This window comes from Ceratotherium simum, chromosome 22 (assembly GCF_057802395.1).
Source record: "Ceratotherium simum simum isolate JZ-2026a chromosome 22, ASM5780239v1, whole genome shotgun sequence".
NCBI classification, from domain to species: domain Eukaryota; kingdom Metazoa; phylum Chordata; class Mammalia; order Perissodactyla; family Rhinocerotidae; genus Ceratotherium; species Ceratotherium simum.
In genome coordinates this window covers 14,133,915-14,153,776 of record NC_141921.1, presented here as the reverse complement: position 1 = coordinate 14,153,776, position 19,862 = coordinate 14,133,915, and the positions used below count along the sequence as shown (strand labels likewise).

General features: G+C 43.6%; 1 protein-coding gene across 3 annotated transcripts in view; it reads right to left on the bottom strand.

Annotated features, from left to right (window-relative positions):
- Positions 1–19,862, bottom strand: part of EIF2B3 (eukaryotic translation initiation factor 2B subunit gamma) — a 144,899-nt gene that overhangs the window by 7,690 nt on the left and 117,347 nt on the right. For all 3 annotated transcript variants that reach the window (XM_004442010.3, XM_087446061.1, XM_087446060.1), the window contains exons 8-11: positions 18,954–19,144; positions 16,827–16,904; positions 16,161–16,309; positions 953–1,056 (exon numbers count right to left, since the gene is read on the bottom strand). In XM_004442010.3, coding sequence (XP_004442067.1) covers positions 953–1,056; positions 16,161–16,309; positions 16,827–16,904; positions 18,954–19,144 — 522 coding nt within the window. The remainder of the gene's footprint in view (positions 1–952; positions 1,057–16,160; positions 16,310–16,826; positions 16,905–18,953; positions 19,145–19,862) is intronic.

Here is a 19,862-nt window from a genome sequence, read left to right as displayed (position 1 = left end):
AGTTTCGAAAATCTGAAGCCTAGAGATTAAAAATTTAACCTGGTGCACATCCAGTGAGTTGCTGAGATATGAACCGAAGTCTGGTTGATTCTAAAGCTCAAAAAGGAGATATATGACTTTAAAAAAGGGAAGGAGAAAAAAACTGAAGACGGCCTCTGTTTGCTGGGGAGAAAGAAAATGATTGGTGGCTTCTACCAATTCAGAATTGGTGGGGTTAATTCCTTCAGTAAGTCCCCTGCCCCACTCTGTTTTAGGTATAGGAATAATCTCAAAAGGAATTAGCCATTCTTACTGATCTTGAGCTTTGTCTACTTTTTGGTTAAAAATATTAAGCCAAATTATAGACCATTCAAATTTGCCAGCCCAGCAGAGACCCTGGTGTTTATATGTCTTTCAAGTACTATGCAGTCTTTCTGCAGGCTACAGAGCAGAGCGAGCTAACATAGCATCCCCTCTAAGCGGCTGTGAAGGGCTGAGTGAATGGCTTCTGAAGAAGCTGGTAACCTTCTTCCAGGCCAGGAATCTGTGGGACTATATCCCTTAAATATGAGGTCAGACGAGGTGCTCAAGGACTTCAGGAGGCCAGAGCTAGTTCCAGAGCCTTTGTTGGATTACTGGCCCTTCTCTCTCATGTTCAAGAGCCATCGTAAAGTATTGGTGTCAATCTGAGCCATTAGATCTTTTTAGTATGTTTAAAATTTTTTTGATAGTAAGGCTGCATACATATATGAGCTTACCTGTAATATAAATTCTTAAAATTGGAACTGTTAAGTCAAAGTTAAAAAATCTGAAAATGTCAATCCCCCTCCAAAGATGGCTTTATCAATTTATGTTCTCACCTGCAGTGTATGCATGTGCTTTTTCCCCAGTCCTCACCAGCACTGAGCATTATCTGTGCTACTGTGATAGGTAAAAAATGGCATCCGTGATTGTAATTTAGGTTCTAGTTTACCTTTGGCTTCAATCCTCTGGCCACTTCCAACTAGGCAGTACTTGATGTCTGCTCCCTTCTCGATCACAGCGTTGTTGCAGATGACGCTGCCCTGGATGTTGCTTCTGCAACACAACAGTCAAGTTAGGGAGTGCCTACGCTCTCGTCACCATTCTCACCACCACGGGTTGGGGGCTCCTCCTTAGGCTAAGTATAGCTGGTCAGTCCAGTTAATGGCTACATGCCTCAAGTCATCAGTAGAAGACACAATGGCTCAACTGGGCCAAGGGCGGACCCAGCTTTAGAGAAGTCCAGAGTTGGGATATACTCATAATTATCTTCCCCCAGAACCTGAAAAGAGCAGACATTCTGACTTCAGTTCTTTAGGCATCCTAAACCTAGAGGTCTAAATTCCATTCAATCTCTCCTCCTTTGGTCGGGGGTGGAAACTGATGCTGGTACTCATCACTCCTGCCTCTCATCTGGGAACATATACCAAATCTCATTTGAGGCTCAGATTCCATGAATCTTCCTAGGAGATCAGCTATGGAAACAATGGGTGCCCCACAGTTCTCACTACAGACTCTGGTTAATCAGAACCATACTCATTTAGAAAAAAAAAGGATTTTCCTTTTTGTTTTTTTGGTGAGGAAGACTGGCCCTGAGCTAACATCTGTTACCAATCTTCCTCTTTTTGATTGAGGCAGATTGTCGCCGAGCTAAAATCTGTGCCAGCCTTCCTCTATTTTTTGTATGTGGGACCTCGCCACAGCATGGCTTGATGAGTGGCGTGTAGGTCTGCGCCTGGGATCAGAACCTGTGAACCCTGGGCCGCTGAAGTGGAGCATGTGAACTTAACCACTATGCCATCAGGCTAGGCCCAAAAAGGATGTTTTTAAAACCAGTTCCATGCCACATAAAAGACTACTCCAGACCCTAAAGCCACACTCTCAAGAGCAGCACCACTGGCTCTTAGCATTTGAATGTGTTTAAAGAACATCTTCCTGGTTCCTGAAGACCGGTGGGTGGGAAGAAGAGGTCCTTTTGAAAATTTTCACTAGCGGGGCGGCCCCATGGCTTAGCAGTTAAGTGCGCGTGCTCCGCTACTGGCGGCCCAGGTTTGGATCCCAGGTGCGCACCGACGCACCGCTTGTCTGGTCATGCTGAGGCCACGTCCCACGTACAGCAACTAGAGAGATGTGCAACTATGATGTACAACTATCTACTGGGACTTTGGGGAGAAAAGGGGGAAAAAAAAAAAGGAGGAGGATTGGCAATAGATGTTAGCTCAGGGCTGATCTTCCTCACAAAAAAAAAAAAAGAAAAAAAGAGAAAATTTTCACTAGCATTTATTGAATACCTACTCTATGCCAGGTACTGTCCTAAAAACTCTATGTACATTACAGGAGCGGCTTACAAATCTAGCCACTTCATTGGAAAAATCACCCAGACAGTGTGAAAACTAACAAACAAAAACACACTCAATGTCCTAGCTCCCATCAATCTTTGTGGTAAGTCTGGGATGGGGGCCTTATGTATGTAATTAGAAAAAATAACTTTCTAGATGATTCTGGGAGTGTCATTTTTACCTCTGATGCAGTAAAAATGACAACCACATTTTGCAGATGAGGTAACAGATTAAGAGAAGTTAAACCATTTTCCCAAAACCACACAACTGCGAAGTAGCAGATTCAAATCTAAGTCTGCCTGACTCCAGAATCTATACATTTAAACATAATGCCATACAAAGCAATTAAGGGGAAAAAGGATTGGAGAAAACATGGAATTGCCGAGTTGCTTTTCTGAGCTGAGATGGCTCTATGGGAAGGAGCTCTGTCCTTTTTATTTATTTATTTATTTTTGTGAGGAAGACCAGCCCTGAGCTAACATCTATTGTCAATCTTCCTCCTTTTTTCCCCCTTTTTCTCCCCAAAGCCCCCCAGTAGATAGTTGTATGTCATAGTGGCACATCCTTTTAGTTGCTGTATGTGGGATGCCGCCTCAGCATGGCCGGACAAGTGGTGCGTCGATGCGCGCCCGGGATCCGAACCCGGGCCACCAGTAGCGGAGCGCGCGCACTTAACCGCTAAGCCATAGGGCTTGCCCAGGAGCTCTGTCCTAACAAGGGAATATTCAGTCCTCTAGAGTCAGAAGTGAGCAGCTGGAGGGAAGAATGAGGTGAGCAGGAAGTGTGTGAGCATCCATTTAAACAAAATAAAACAAAACACTAACTAAAGAAGAGTCCTCAAGCAACCTTAGGAGGGATGGGGGATGGGGAAGAGGACATTCCAAGGACTGAAACTATCAATGCACAAGCCATTAAAAAAGATTCTTCCCAAATGCCAAAACTTTAGTGAAATGCAAAAAAGGAATTCTAGCACTTTATGGCATTCCAGAGTCTCCTTTATGTCTATTCTTCTAGAAGGTTAAAGCCAGTTGGAGAGCAGTAAAAGCCCAAAGCCACAGCACCTCTGTGGTGTGGGCTAGAGATGGCAGAGACAGTATTAGTTTGTTTTTTGGCTCAAACTCTGGATTCACTCAGTGGGTGGGCATTAAGGGACCTTCCAGAACTTTCTAGCTTGCCCTCTGCCTTAGGCAGAGCTGTCCAGTCAGCAGTTAGGATGATTCCTGCTCCTTGGGGAAAATTCCCCCAAAAAGAGTAATAAGAAAGTATTTAAAGCCTCAGATGCAGAGGCTCCTGGGACAGAGCTGGCTTACAATTGGTTACTAGTTTGCCACTGAAAAGTCTCATTTCTTTTTCCAAGGTGGGAATAGGGGGAGCTTCCTGTTCATTAGTTTAAGAGCCTGACAATGCATGCTCTGGAGCTAGGCAAGGGGTAAACACAGTCAGCAGAGAAGAAATGGCCAACAGGAACTCAAGCAGCCATAATTAGAGACTACTAAATGGCTATTTTGGAATCTGGGATATAAATGGGGAACCATTTCTAGAAGGAAGAAGCGGGAATGACTGAGGTCAGATTTCCACAGCAATGGATAGCCTTGGTTCTCCTTATGTTTAGCAGGTCTGAGTGTGGTCTTCAGCAACCTCTCATATTGCTTGTCTCATCTAGTTTCTGTATAACTCCCTCTGAGACACACTGTAGAGTCTGCAGATGTGATAGGGAAAAAGTAGGTTGAATGATGGGAAGCTAGGGGCTCTCGTGAGGCTCCTGGTCAGTGGATCTGTGGAAGGCTTTGAGATGAACACCTGACAAAATGCTTAGTGAGTGTGAAGCTCTTTTCTACCACTTGTTTCTTCAACTGTTCCCCAGTATCACTGCTGTAGTCACAAGTCACCTCCATTAGCAAGGCTGAGGTACTCTGGAAAAATTTCAAGCCAATATAACTTTCTCCCTGTCAGAAAGAAACTCCAACATTAAGGATTTTACTGGAAGTGTGTGTGTTTGCTCAGGCTAGAGGAAAGGAGAGATACTACTATGTCAAACAAGCCCTCTCCAGGTTGCCAATCCACAGTACTGACTCTGTGTTTTTTGCTCAGTGCCTAAGGCAGGACAGGAGATGACTTCCATATAGCTCAAGAAAAGAACTGGCCCCAGTGCCAGAACTAGTTTTGCGTCCTAGTTTTAACTCTCAGCTTGGTACTAAGGAGCTGTGCTAATGCCAAGCTGTGTTCTCGAAGAAGCTGCTCAGAGATGACTAAGATTAATGGGGTCTTTGGTCCTCATTTCTCCTTGGTAGGATCAATTTTTTTTTGTGTGTGTGTGAAGAAGATCAGCCCCGAGCTAACATCTGATGCCAATCATCCTTTTTTTTGCTGAGGAAGACTGACCCTGAGCTAACATCCATGCCCATCTTCCTCTACTTCATATGGGAGGCTGCCACAGCATGGCCTGACAAGCAGTGTGTGGGTACGCGCCCGGGATCCGGGCCCTGGAACCCTGGGCCGCCGCAGCGGAGCGCGCACACTTAACCGCTTGCACCACCAGGCTGGCCGTGGTAGGATCAAATTTTAAGCAAAGCTGCAGGTCTTGAGAAATTACCCTAAAAACCCTAATGGGTTTCTTCAGTGCAGAGGAGGCCATGAGGTCTACAGTAAGATCACTGCTTGGCCAGGCACACTGCTCCATACCATGTCATGGCATACCACATGATGAAGAAGCCCTAACCTGGGAAGCAAGAGTGCCTCCAAATTCTCGTTCCTCTTCTGGCTTTAGTTAGGACTTTTTTCAGTTTATTCCAGGAGGAAAAGGAACTCACATAAATCTAATGTCTAATACCTCTCAGTCATTACACCCAGCACTTTATATTCATTATATAACTTAATTTCCTGTTAGCAAACCTGCAAGCCTGGTGGTATTTATTCTAATTTTTACAGAGAAAACTGAGGCTCATAGAGGTTAAGCAATGTGCCCAAGCCTACACAGCACTAAGGGTCTCTCTTTTGTGTCATGGGCTTCTGCCTCAGCTGTTGACTGAGCAGTATTTGGCAAAGAGCCATGAAACTTCTCAGTAACTCTGAGGACAGGCAGGTTCTTCTCTGGGGATTAGTTGGCAGGCTTTCTAAACATACTCATAAGTTTAGGGGAAGAAAAAAGTATGGAACTGGAGAAACATGTAGCTTTTCTAGGCATGTGACTATGGTCTGCTTTAGGCCAACTCATTACTTCAGCCCAAAGATTATGGCTAAGTCACCCATCTCTCTCCACGTGCCAGAGCCTCCTAACTTTAGTCCAAGGGGTCTTGGTCCAGGTGTCACTCTAGATGAAGAACCATGTATTATTTTTAATGAAATATTTCAGGCATGGAAAAAAGTCTAGAAAATATAAAGAACACCTGTGTGCCCACCAAACAGCTCAAGAAACAAACAGTACAACCTGCTGTGCACCTCTCTTTGATCACATTTCCCTCCTTCTCCCACCAGAGGTAACCACTATTTGACTCTGGTGTTTATTGTCTTTTAAGCATTTTTACTACATATATTAGCAGGCAATATATAGTATTGTTTTGCATGTTTTAAAATTTTATAGAAATGCTATCATTCTCAATGTATCTTTCTACTTTTTTTCCCCTTCAACATCATATTTGTGAGATTTATCCAGGTTAATTCACATAATGAGATATAATACTTGGAGAAATACCTTACCTCTTCCTGTCTCTGGTCACTCTTTATTTTTTTTGTGAGGAAGACTAGCCCTGAACTAATATCCATTGCCAATCCTCCTCTTTTTTTTGCTGAGGAAGATGGGCCCTGGGCTAACATCTGTGCCCATCTTCCTCTTTTTGCTGAGGAAGACTGGCCCTGGGCTAACATCCGTCCCCATTTTCCTCCACTTTATATGGGATGCTGCCACAGCATGGCTTGACAAGCAGTGCATCGGTCCGCACCCAGGATCTGAACCTGTGAACCCCGAGCCACTGAAGTGGAGAGCGTGAACTTAACCACTACGCCACTGGGCTGGCCCCATGGTCACTCTTGCTCTTGGGTCCTCTAGATTAAAATGTACTGGCTCCAGTGAATAAGATGAAAATGTCCTCCTTTTAGTTCTATGTGCCTCCCTTCACTATATAAAAGTTTAGTGGCGGGGGCCGGCCACTCTGCTGCTGGCAGCCCGGGTTCGGATCCCGGGTGCGCAACGATGCACTGCTTGTCAGGCCACGCTGTGGCGGCGTCCCACATAAAGTAGAGGAAGGTGGGCAGGGATGTTAGCCCAGGGCCAGTCTTCCTCAGCAAAAAAAAAAAAAAAAAGTTTAGTGATGAGAAATACCTCCCTCCTAAGAAGTTTAAGTCCTTAAATTCCCTAAGCAGAGAGGCTAAGAAAAAGAAGGGTTGGGAGGAATCAAAGTAAAGCTGTAACAACCTTAAAGAATTAAGCTATAGTATTCTCCATCTAAGAAGATGGATTTAGCATAAATGGTTCAAAGGTAGGTCGTGAATCAAAAGTCTTAAAGAGCCCCTTAAGTCAAGGGGATCTTCCCAAGGCTTCATAATTTGGTGTTTTCAAAAGTGTGACTGAAAAAACATGCACAGAATTCTTTTAACAATTATGCTCTTTTTGCAACTGTAATTACCACAGACAATTTTGTTTAAGGGAGTTCACTTTTATACTCAACCTATCCATTTGTCAATATTTTGTTTCATTTCTTACTTGGCTATGTCTTCAAATAGAGTTTTCCAGACAGTTCATGGGTGACACAACTCCTGAGCTCTGGAGTATTTCTGATGATTTTATAGTTCAACCATAACTTGACTAGCTATAGGATTCTCAGGTTACAATCATTTTCTCTCCAAATTTTCTAAATGTTGTTTCACTGTCTTCTGGCCTTAAATGTTGTCATGGAAAAGTCTGAGCCAGCCTGATTTTCTCCCTTTTATGTGCCTTGATGTTTTTTTCTTTCAGTTCTATGTACCTTGAGATTTTGCAAAAGGGGTGTTTGCCATTTCTGCTTTGTTTCTTTTTTTTGGTGAGGAAGATCAGCCCTGAGCTAACATCCATGCTAATCTTCCTCTTTTTTTTTTGCTGAGGAAGACCGGCTCTGAGCTAACATCTATTGCCAATCCTCCTCCTTTTTTTTTTTTTCCCCCAAAGCCACAGTAGATAGTTGTATGTCACAGTTGCACATCCTTCTAGTTGCTGTATGTGGGATGCGGCCTCTGCATGGCTGGAGAAGCGGTGTGTCGGTGTGTGCCCAGGATCTGAACCCGGGCTGCCACTAGCGGAGCGCGTGCACTTAACCACTAAGCCGTGGGGCCGGCCCGCCATTTCTGCTTTGGTTCACCCATGCCCGTAATTCTTATGCTAGTTGAATCTTGGTATTCTCTTTGGGTTTCATCTAAATTTCATTGTGTCTGGCAGAAATTCTTCAGGCTGTGTATGGGTATGTGGCAGTTATCTAGTTTTATTATAGATGAAGCTTCTTTTTCTGGTTTTGTTTGTTTGTTTTCATTTTGATGAGTTTCAAGGAGTGAAGTACTCAATCCATGATTTTTTTCCAGAAGTAGACAGGGCTCTCTTGACAGATACTCAGTTAATTACAGTAGGGGGGATTAAATCAGGGCTCTTTATTTTTCATTCAGTAAATTATTTATTTATTTATTTATTTATTTATTTATTTATTTATTTATTTATTTATGAGGAAGGTCAGCCCTGAGCTAACACCCATGCTAATCCTCCTCTTTTTGCTGAGGAAGACCAGCTCTGAGCTAACATCTATTGCCAATCCTCTTCCTTTTTTTTTTCCCCAAAGCCCCAGTAGATAGTTGTATGTCATAGTTGCACATCATTCTACTTGCTGTATGTGGGACACGGCCTCAGCATGGTCAGAGAAGCGGTGTGTTGGTGCGCACCCGGGATCCGAACCTGGGCCGCCAGTAGTGGAGTGCGCGCACTTAACCACTAAGCCACAGGGCCAGCCCTCATTCAGTAAATATTTAAAGGTGCCTAGTATATAAAAAGTACAGTATTAGGAGTCAAGGGATACAAAGACATGTGAGAGGTATTTCTGTATTCAAGGAATTTATAGTCTAGTTGAGGAAAAAAGTAAGATGCAGTGAGTGCCACATGAGCAAAACAAAGTGTTATGGGTGCACAGGGAACAGAGAGGTGTGGGAAATAATTTCTGGCTAGAGCAATTCAAGAAGGCTGCGTGGAGGTGTTGGAATATGTATTGGACCTTGAAAGACAGGTAAGATTTCTACAGGTAAAGATCTTTAGAGTGAGGCAATTTAGGCAGAGTGGATGTCAGGAATAAAGAGGAATGGAAAAGTAAGGGCCCAGTGGGCAGGGCAGTCAGGTGAGTGTAGGTGAAGAGGACACTCAGGGTCATAATGAGAAATAGTAACATCTCATTTGGCTCTGAGGGCTGCATTTGCTGCCTGCAGAAAGCACAGAAAATCTAGGTGAAAACCTGGCTCCCTGGCCTGCCTGTGAAGCTGCTACCCTAGACTGCTGCTTGGGTCATTCATCTTGGACTAGGAGGAAATGCAGGAGATGCTGCTCAGGACTAGAGGGCCAAAGATGCAGGACACAGGACTGACACGGAAGCTTCGACAATGAAGTTTTCACTAGACTTTGGATTGCTGAGCATCAGCTGTCATATAAATTGGAAGTGGTAGAAAATGCGCAAGACAGGCAGGAGCCTTCTTTGCATAGTCTTGCCTACACCTTCCCCAAGGTGGTCCTATTAGCATCCCTCAAGCCCCTGAGGACCTTAGGCAGGTATCCAAGCCACTGTCCAGAAAGCCTCAGCAGCTCACCAGTGCTGCCAGAGACAAACTAAGAATAGGAGAAACTCCCTTCTGGACAAATTCATGCTCCTGCTCTGCCACTCAGTCAAGATGTAAGAGCAGCAGGGTAATCAAGTCTCACATGACTGCAACTTAATTACCTTTCCCAAATTTACCGTTAACAATTAAAACTAAATGACCTGAAAATAATGGGAAAAAGTTCATATGGGATGCAGGATGTCTGATCTTATCACCAGGAGTTAATTTGCAGGGTTGGGTAATCTCTAATGACCTTCCTAGTCATTAGCCCCATCCATGTGAGCTGCTTATAACTTGACTCAACTTTTTTAGTTGGAAAAATAGCAGCTGCCACCATCTAAACTTTTACTGTTTCCCCAGATAGAAATCTTCCTACGCCAGTCAAGCTTATACCTCCTCCAAAACAGCAACTGACTCTGGGATATTATGCCAGGCCTTTTCTATGAACTTCTTCTCTCATATAAGCAAGCTGGAGTGTCTTAGGTTTTCTCACCAAGTATCTTCATGTCAATTCAGGACTCTAACACTGGACTTTAAAAAGGTGCTAGAGAACTGCTCCCTTGTCTGTCCACCCACAGGAGGGGAGGAAGAGGTTGCTAATTAGAGCTAATGGGAAAGTGATGGCAGAAGGTCTGAGGCAAGATGAGACAGAGAGTGGAAATTACAAAGCCTCATGAGCTACTCTGGAAACAGGTCATCAAATGGATAGTGTAGTTCTGGTTTTCAAGAGAATGGTGATGTCAGTCTCACGCAGGAATCTGGAATGGGATGTGTAGTAGCAGGCGTGCAATGAGAAAAAAGTCTGGAATGCCACAATTTATTCATCTGTAAAAACGCAGGAGTTGAGCTGGATGACTTCTAAGGTCTCATCTCATTCTAACATTCCAAGACGTAGTGTTGGAGCTAGATCATGAGACACCTTGCAGTTCAAACTTTATTCTAAAGGTAATGGAGAGGGCCGGCCCCATGGCTTAGCGGTTAAGTGTGCACGCTCCACTGCTGGCGGCCCGGGTTCGGATCCCGGGCACACACCGACGCACCGCTTGTCTGGCCATGCTGAGGCCGCGTCCCGCGTACAGCAACTAGAAGGATGTGCAGCTATGACATACAACTATCTACTGGGGCTTTGGGGGAAAAAAAAAATAAATAAAATTTAAAGGTAATGGAGAGGGCCAGCCCCATGGCTTAGCGGTTAAGTGCGCGCGCTCCGCTGCTGGCGGCCTGGGTTCGGATCCCGGGTGCGCACCGACGCACCGCTTCTGAGGCCATGCTGAGGCCGCGTCCCACATACAGCAACTAGGGGGATGTGCAGCTATGTCATACAACTATCTGCTTGGGATTTGGGGGGAAAAAAATAAATAAATAAAAAATAAAAAAAAATAAAGGTAATGGAGAGCCTTCAAAAGTTTTTTAACAGAACAGGGATATGATCAGAGATATTCATTAGGAAGACAATGCTGGTAATATGCCACCTCTGTGAAATAAGATAATGTAATGATGATGATGACAATGACGATGATGATAATAAAATAACAGCTAATATTCTATGTGCCAAGCACTGTCCTAAGTGCTTTATGTCTCTTAACTCATTTAGTACTCCCAATAAACCTATAAGGTAGTTCAGTTTTTACCCCATTTTACAGTGAGAAAATCAGGCACAAAGAGGTAAAGCCAATTCCCTAAGTTACTAGTAAGTGACAGACCCAAGATTCAGTCTAGCAGTCTGACTCCAAAGCTCATCCTCTAATCCATAGGAGCAGTGGTGGAAGGGTGGATTTGGAAGAAAAAGAAAAATGGAGACAGGAAAATAAGTTAGAGAACACTATAATGAGTCAGGAAGAGATCTCTGGGTCTGACTTCTTCTCCTAACCTCTAATCACAAACTGGCTACCAGATACCTCCACACACCTGGATGTCCTACAGGTATTTCCAAGCTCATATGCCCTACACAGGCCTTGTTTCCCCACAAATCTGCTCCTCCCTCACTCTTCCTCATCTCAGTGAGTACACCACCATGTACTCTGTTTCCTCAGCTAGAAACCTGGGCTTCACCTACCAACTGTCTTCTCACCTACCCCTTATATCCCTTCCTTGCTCATTCCTTGTCAGTCTCCTTCAATTCCTTTTCTTATGTCTAAAATTGCTGATGTTCCCCAAATTTTTGTCTTGGTTTCTTTTCTTTTCACGTCACACACTCTCCCTGCGTGATCTCATCTACTCTCATGCTGACCACTCTCAAATCTGTACCTCAAGCACAGGCTTCTTTCCTAAGCTCCAGTCCCGCACATCAAGTCCTGCATATCAAGGCTGCCTGCCATGAACTCAACTTGTCCCAATTGGAACTCATCATTTCCCTCCCTCCCACCCTGCAAATCTTGCTCCTCCTCTACTGATTTCTATCTTAGTGAACAGCACACCAGAAACTTTATTGCCCAAGCAAGAAATCTGGAAGTTTTCCTTAATTTCTCTCTTTCACCTCACATATCCAGGCAGTCACCATGTTTTATAGTTTTTATCATCTTATTATTTCTCCTCTTCATCTCCACTGCTATTGCCTCAGTGTAGGACCTCTTCTGTTCTACCAGGATTATTTCAGTAGTCTCCCTGCCTTCCTGTTTACCCTCTTCAGATCATCCGCCATGCTGTAGCCAAAGTGATCTTCATAAAATGCAAATTTAATTGTTATTCCTTTGCTTTAAACTCTTAAATTACCATTACCTATTAAACTCCTCAGGGGATAGGCTATGATCCAGCCCTTGTCCATCTGTACAACCTTGTTTCCTGTCATATCCATTTCTCTTTGAATTCTATACTGTGGTCATTATAAATTGTTTACCATTCTTTCATATAACAAATATTTATTGAGTTCCTGTAGGCCATCAGGATATGTCAGTAAAACAGAAAGATAAGGTACTTACATTCTCAAACTAACATTTTACTTGTGAGAGACAGGTAAACAGGATACGGCCAGACAGTGATAATGCTATGAAGGAAATTAAACCAGGCTGATATAATGGAAAGTATTAGGACAGATTACTCCTGATAGGGTAGTCACCTCCTCTTAAGTGGTGAAATTTGGGCTAAGATCAAAATGAGGAGATGTTTCTGGAATAAAATATACTCTCTCACACTTCACACTCTTGATGTATCTAGAACATTCCTTTCTCCAGCCTGGCTGGCTCTACTAATTTTTTAAGATACAGTTCAAGAGTCATTTCCTTAATTAAGTCCTTCTTGACCCTTTCCTCCTTTGTGACCATACAGATTCCTACTACAGTACTTCTAACTCTTATTGCAGGGCCGGCCCGGTGGTGTAGTGGCTAAGTTCACACGCTCCACTTTGGCAGCCTGAGGTTCACAGGTTCGGATCCCGGGTGTGGACCTACACACCGCTCATCAAGCCATGCTGTGGTGGCATCCCACATACAAAATAGAGGAAGATGGGCATGGATGTTAGCTCAGGGCCAATCTTCCTCAGCAAAAAGAGGAAGATTGGTAACGGATGTTAGCTCATGGCCAATCTCCCTCACCAAAAAAAACCCTCTTATTGCAGATAGCCTATGAGTTCCTTGAGGGAAGAGAGCAAGCCTTATGTAGTTTTATGTCTTCAGTTGCCGAGCACAGTCTTCAGCATAGAGTGGGTCCTTAAGTGTTTGCTGAATGAGCAAAATACGTGGGACAGGTCTCTATCATGAGTGTGTGCTGGAGCCAGCTTGTTCTGTCTGAGAGAGCCAACTGTTAGCATCTCTTCTCAACTCAGTGTTCACTGATATCATTGGCCACAGTGGGAGAATTCATACCATGGAAACTGGCAAATGTTACCAATTGGGCCACTTATTTTTTCCTTTGGAGGGCTGGTTGTTAACAATTTATCAGCACACCACTGGTAGCAGTGTACCATAAAATTCTGGCTTTTTTTGGGCAATTAAAGTTATACATGCATGTAGTTTAAAGTAAATCAGTCTGCAGGTTTTATTATGAAAAACAGCAGTCTTCTGTTCCCTCTACTCATTTCCTTCTTCCCAGAGACAACTCTTTGACTTCATTTTGCTGGGTATTTCAGTATTGACTTCCATGTCTCTAGATAATAACATGCTTATATTACTACTTCTTGATTTTTCAGTTTTAGGCATCATCAATAGACTTTCCACAGTGGAACATGAGGATTTAGCTCTCCTTTCTCCCCCTGCCCCCTGTTTCCTTTCCTATCTCACATCCTTGCAATATAGTTATAGCATACTTTTGGTCAACAGTCAGTGTTTACTTTATTACAACTACATTAATTCTTTTTTTTTTTTTTAAAGATTTTATTTATTTATTTTTTTCCCTCCAAAGCCCCAGTAGATTGTTGTACGTCATAGTTGCACATCCTTCTAGTTGCTGTATGTGGGACGCGGCCTCAGCATGGCTGGAGAAGCAGTGCGTCGGTGCGCGCCCGGGATCCGAACCCAGGCCGCCAGCAGCGGAGCACGCGCACTTAACCGCTAAGCCACGGGGCCGGCCCATAACTACATTAATTCTATTTCATAGTTGAGCCACATTGCAAACTATGATGACTTTTCCTTTCTTGTACAATTTTTTTCACAGAGTTAATAACTGTTTTGTTTTTTGTTAGTGTTCTATGTTATTACTAATTCAACCCCAACTTTTAGCCAGTTGTCTAAATCTTTCAAGATGTTTATGTGTATCTGATATTTTGTCAGTTTCACCTTCCTGAATAAGTCTTTTCTGGATTCCACTCCGGGCTAACTGCTCCCTTTATGCTTCACGCATAGCTGTCATCCTTGGATCTGCCATCTCTATCATCCTATGGATTCTTTTCGTCTTTTTCTGAGTTGGATGTCTTGTTTCTTAGCTACCTCTTTTTGGTTTACTCTTCATTTTGGTAGAACACATCTTCCAGAAAAGTTTTTGAGACTTTTCATTTCTGAAAATGTCTTTACTCTATTGTCACACTTGATTAACACTTCGCTTGGGTATAGAATTCTAGGTTGAAATTAATTTTCCTTCAGAATTTTGAAGGCATTGTTCTATTATCTTCTAACTAGACAACTTGTTGCTACTAAGTCCAAAGCCATTCTGGTTCCTGATTAGTTGTATATGACCTATTATTTTCTCTTTTTAAGTTTGTAGCATGCTTTGTCTCCAGTGTTCTGAAATTTCAAAAAGATGTAGGTTTATTTTTACCCATCGTGCTGGGCACATAGTAGGCCCTTTCATTTTATAAATTATCTTTCAGTTCTGGAACATTTTCTTATATTATTTCTTAAATAATATCCTCCTCTGATTTCTCAACTCTCTTTTTTATGGAACTCTTATTCAGATGTTGGACATTTTGGACTGGTCCTCTCATTTTCTTATCTTTTCTCTTCTATGTTCCATCTCTTTATCTTTTTGCTCTACTTTTCGGGGAATGTCAAATTTATTTCCCAATTCTTCCACTGAGGTTTTCCTTTTGTTATCATATTTTTAATTTCTTAGAGTTCTTTTTTTTGGTTTTTGAAATGATAGATTGTTTGAAAGTGTTTTTCTCTCCCTGCAGAGTCTCTTTTCTTCTAAGTTGTTTTTTTTCTATTTGATTTGATCTCTATGTTTCATGATAGAGGCTTTCTTTAGATCTCTGGTAATCTTTGATTATCTCTTCATATTTAGGAGAAGATTCTAAAAAAGCTGACTGGAAGCTCTAAGCACATGAATGGAATTTGTCGTCCATTATTTTTCACTATAGGGTGATTTAAGTGGGCTGTTAGAAATCTCTGATGTAAATAAATTTAGGTTTTTCTTCTTGGGCTGGTCAGATGCTCCAGAGAAAATTCTTCCAAACTCCTAACTGAAGGCTGTAGGCCTGGTTGCCAGGGTTCTGGGAGTCAAGTCAGGAAGTGGGCTTGGGGGAGGACAGATCTTAGTTGCCCATATCCCTATGTTCCCCAACTTTCCTGGTTTTTATTACAGTACCTCCTCCCTCAATCCTGTTTATTGTCTTCCATCAGTCACTCTTCCTAAAGAGCAAAGGCTTAAACTTTAGCTCTATCCCATGCAGCTCCTCTCCCTAAAATGCTTTCCCTAACTCTTTACTGGCAGCTGTGAGAGGCAGTTCAACTTTCACTGGCCTTGCAGTCTTCCCCTATCTTTCTCCCCTATCATTTCCTGGACAGAGAAATCAACAGATGTTAGAGCTAGAATCAATCTCAGGCTGATCCAACCTAATGGTTTTCAAAATTTGTTTTAAAGATCTGCTTCACATCCTATAGGAAGGACAAGTGCCCCCTCCCCACTGTATTCCAAACAACTAACTTTTATCAGTTTTAAATATTGAGTTTCTATATAAGATTTATCTTAAGAAAAAGTTTCCTTTCTCAAAAGTCTAAAAACCATTGATTTGGTAATAACCTTCCTCTCTTCCACCACCTACGCTTGCATTTTTTACATGGAAAAATCTGAGGTCCATACAGAGGAAGAATCTTATTAAACAGCATTCCAGCCTTCTTACTCCCAGGTCAGGCTGTCCCTAAACCAAGATTTTAGGATACTCTAAAGTGTCTCAAAATGGGAAGATTCTCTATAACTTGTAACAGAGAAGCTCTCCCTCAGAAACAGTGCTTGGCTTATATGTCCACTCCTCCTAGGCCTCTGCTTTTTTCAGGGATGCTTTGGGATACTGAGATAGGGGAAACCGAACCTTAGACATAGGTACAGTGTCATTCCCAGCACTGCCAGTGGCTCACTACTGTGGCCACCCCATCAAGTAGGATATCAAAGCAAGAGAAGGCAGCTTCTCCCAGGACCACATTTGTCCTAAGCGCGAGAGGGCCACTGGAAATGCTTTCAGAGACGATGTCATTATGGAGCAAAAACCAAGGCCTCAAAGGGCCTAGCCATTATTCCTTCCTTCATCCTTTTCCCTTTCTTCCCCTCTCCAAGCTGAGCCCTTTCCTAGGTTGGACTGGCCCCCAAAGCCTCCTAGGAGTACCAGGGGCCTTGCATCGAGCACAAGAGAAAACATACCCTTCTTCCACTGTGACTGAGTTCATGAGAAGGCAATTGGTGATAGTCACTCTATCTCTTATGACACAGGATGAACCGATGACTGAGTGCTTAATGGATGACTTCTCTCCAACCTGTGTATCTGGTCCGATGAGGCTGTCAACTCCAACCTGCAAAAGGTAAATATAAAACCTTGTCCGTCCATCTCAATCAATTGCAAACCAACTCCCCAAATCCCTTGAGCTGGGGTCTAATGGAATCTTTCCCTAGAGATACTTCAGCAAAAGGGACCATCATCAGTATTTCTCAGGGCCACAAGGCCACATAATACCTCCAAGACCAACTCAAACTTACACACTCATGCATTTGTGTGTACAGATGTGCTCTCTTGAAGAGAGTGCCCAAATCAGGGTAAGAAGAGGGACAGAGATGGAAAGCTCCTGTGTCTGAGTCCCAAGACTATAATGGATCTTCCTTACAGAGTTTGTGTGGCTGGGGTCAGCATCTGTTCAGGCAGTCTTTTTGAGTGCCTGGGCTAGAAGGCCAGATTTTATAACCAGAACCCAGTTGGGATTTCTCTGGGCTAATGAAGTTCAGGGCTTGAGAGCCCCAATCCAGCTTCTCAAGGACAAGCCTCAATATACCCAGAGAGTGTCCAGTGCCTGCCCTGCCCATGCTAGCACTTACCAGGTGTTTGCTGACAATCTGGGCTGATGAATGGATCAGTGATTCTTCTGGACAGAGAACAGGTAGCAATTTGCACACCTTGAGGAAAGAGGTTTGGTCACTAAAGTAAGACCAGAAAACACCTGAAAGTACCTTAGGGAGAACCCAATGCTCAGTCAGAGATGTGGGGAGTTTTCAGCCACAGCTTCCTATCTGGGTGAGGCAGAGCAGGAGGCTGCTGCATTTCCGCTAGGACAAGGACTGTTTATGCAGCAGCTTCTAGTTGGTCTTATCCTAAGTTTCCTAGCTGACAGTCTCCTCCCTGAAAGTAATGCCATGTCTCTCAGCTGATAGGCAGTGAGACAAGCCTTTGAGATACCTAGGCAGCACCTGGGAGAGGAGGCCTAAATGAAGGCAAGGAGCATCCTGAGTCCTGACCATAGTCATCCTAGTCTCCTGCTCACCTCCTGGACTACTGTGGCCATGCATGAGGTGAGGATGGGAGCAATGTTAGACAAATTCCACAATCAAGAGAAGGCATCCATGTTTTTCACCAGCCAAAAAAAAGATGTTGAAGGGGAAGTTCACACTATTCTCTCTCCGCTATGAGAAAACTGAAAAAATTACAAGTATGGAGTAGTTTTAGCTCCAGATCTGTTAGGAAGGCACAGTGTACCTATCTGTGATTCTCCAGCGTGGGAAGAATGCTGGTCAGAGCACTGTGTGTGGTGGCCACGTTGGCTCAGGGAGGCCTTGCCAGGACTGGCTACACTGGCAATATCAAGGCTAATCCCTCAGCCTCTATCCCTGAGATCTCCTCTATTACACTCCAACCAATGCCACTCAGGCCTGTCTGCTACACAGCCGCTGCTGGCACTTCAGAGGATACTTCTCTAGCCTCAGGCTATCCATGGACCTGCTTTCAGACCAGCCTGAGAGATTCTAGTCATAGACTTGAAAAAAGAGAACTGAAAGTCAAATTAAGGAAGCTTTCTAACAGCTCTGACCCTAAGTTGGGGTTAACTTTACCCAGGACTGGCCTCGGTAAACATGGGACTGGTTGTGATTTCTCATAAACTCTCTGGCTGGGATTCCCTTGGCTCTATAACCAATCCAGGCTGGGACCAGCTTGAGATCTGCGACTGGGGCTATACCCACCATATGGTGTGGGTCCTGAAGATTCCTGAGCCAGGTTTTCTTCAGGGACTCAACCCCAATCTCAATTTTAAACAATCCTTTATCACTCTACTTACTCCTCCCTCACCCAAACTTGCACCTGCAATGACAGTTTTCACAGAGTTCTACCAGGAACCATGCCAAGAGCTAATGTTTTCATCATCTCATCCCTGTTGTCCTTGAATGCCATCCCAATGTCATTCCCTCACCATCTGTCTTTTCCTATTCTCATCTCAACTCTTTACTGCTCAGTTTCATTTCACGATCTCATCATCCTTCCCTCCTAAAACCTTTTCCTGTGCCTGCTATACAAAGAGCTCCCCTACACCCTCAGCCTCTTCACTGTCCCTTCTTCACCGCTTGCCTTAACTAAAATCCGGCCTGTCTTTTAGGGCACTGCTTCCCCTTCAATAGAAGCTCATTCTCCACATCTCACAAACCTCAGGGTTAAAAGGAGGGATTAGCAAGACTCCTTACTCTCTTTCTAATGCTGTTTCCAGAGACTTCTCTCTCATAGACATTCCTTCCTTGAGGCATGCCATCTGGCTATTCAATACCTGTTCCTTCACCTTCTTAGGAAAGCCTACTCTGTGTGCCTATGTTTACCTTATCACAGTAATGATTACACAGTATTTATCTGCTTATTTATGAACTACTGTAGATATCCCCATGCTGAGCAGAATAGGAGAAAGCTGCTGAACCTACAGGCCAGAAGTTAGCCTTCCTGGAGATCTTAGTCTTTCCTTGGAGCCACAGAGGCTCTGCCTTTATGGACCAGGCCTCCTGCTTCCCCTTTTGCTGTACCTGCATACCCCCATGGTCTCCCCTGACATGCCAGGTCTTGCTCAACCTTGGGAATGAGAGGGATTCTAAACAGGTCACTGGGTACCTAATAAAGAAATAAGGCAAAAAGCTCAGTCTGTTTCTAGGGCAGGGACTCCCAAGATTTCTCCTCTAAACCCATCCTCTCACCTGTCTATTTGCTTCCATGTAGAGTCCCAGGGTGCTCACTCGAGAGCAGAGCCCCTCTTTCATGATGTGGACATAGCAGCGCACCTGTGACCTGGATAAGTCTTCCCATCTGTCTTCTTGACAGGCATTCCAGCAGGCATCATAGGGAGCAAAGGTCAGTGTATTGGCTTCTTTTATAAAACTGTAAATATCTTCAGAACAAACATGCAAACAGAGCAAGTGAATGAGAGAAAGATGCAAGAGGGAATATATACTCAATCAAATTTTGAAAGAGGGTACAACTCACACCTCTAGCCCTGGAACTCACTCATGCAACATGGACCCTGGGGAAATCCCACTAAAACCTGAAAGACTAAGTCAAATGAAAAGAGGCAATGTGCTTTCCTGTACGTTTGAAATATTGTATGATAGAAAAATGTTTAAAAAGAGGTCAAAGCAAGTTTGACTAATAATCAAGTACAACTAGGGAACAAAAGCAAGTGTCCAGACTTTAGTGACCAGCGATGTTGGCTTTGTCTTGCTAGCCTCTATTACCATATCTAGCAGTTGTGTTATGACAGAAATAGCACAGGATTTGGAGCCAGAGTACCTGGGTCCAGTTTTTCAAATCTTGCAACGATTATTTGAGATCTTTTATGATAAGAAAACTGGGGCTCAGAAGACTGAGTAACCTGCCCCAGGTCACAGAGTTAATAAGAGGCAGAGTCAGATTTCAAAGCCAGGTCTGTCTGACGTCAAGTCCTGTAATATTAGCCATCATACTATACTGTCTCCGTTCATTCATTTGATAAATATTTTTTTGGAACATCTACTATGAGCTCAGGACTAGGCCAGGGACTAGGCAGGGATATGAGTGCAAACAAGACAGACCTTGCCCCTACATCCTGGAAAGGAGATAGTCTGGTTGGC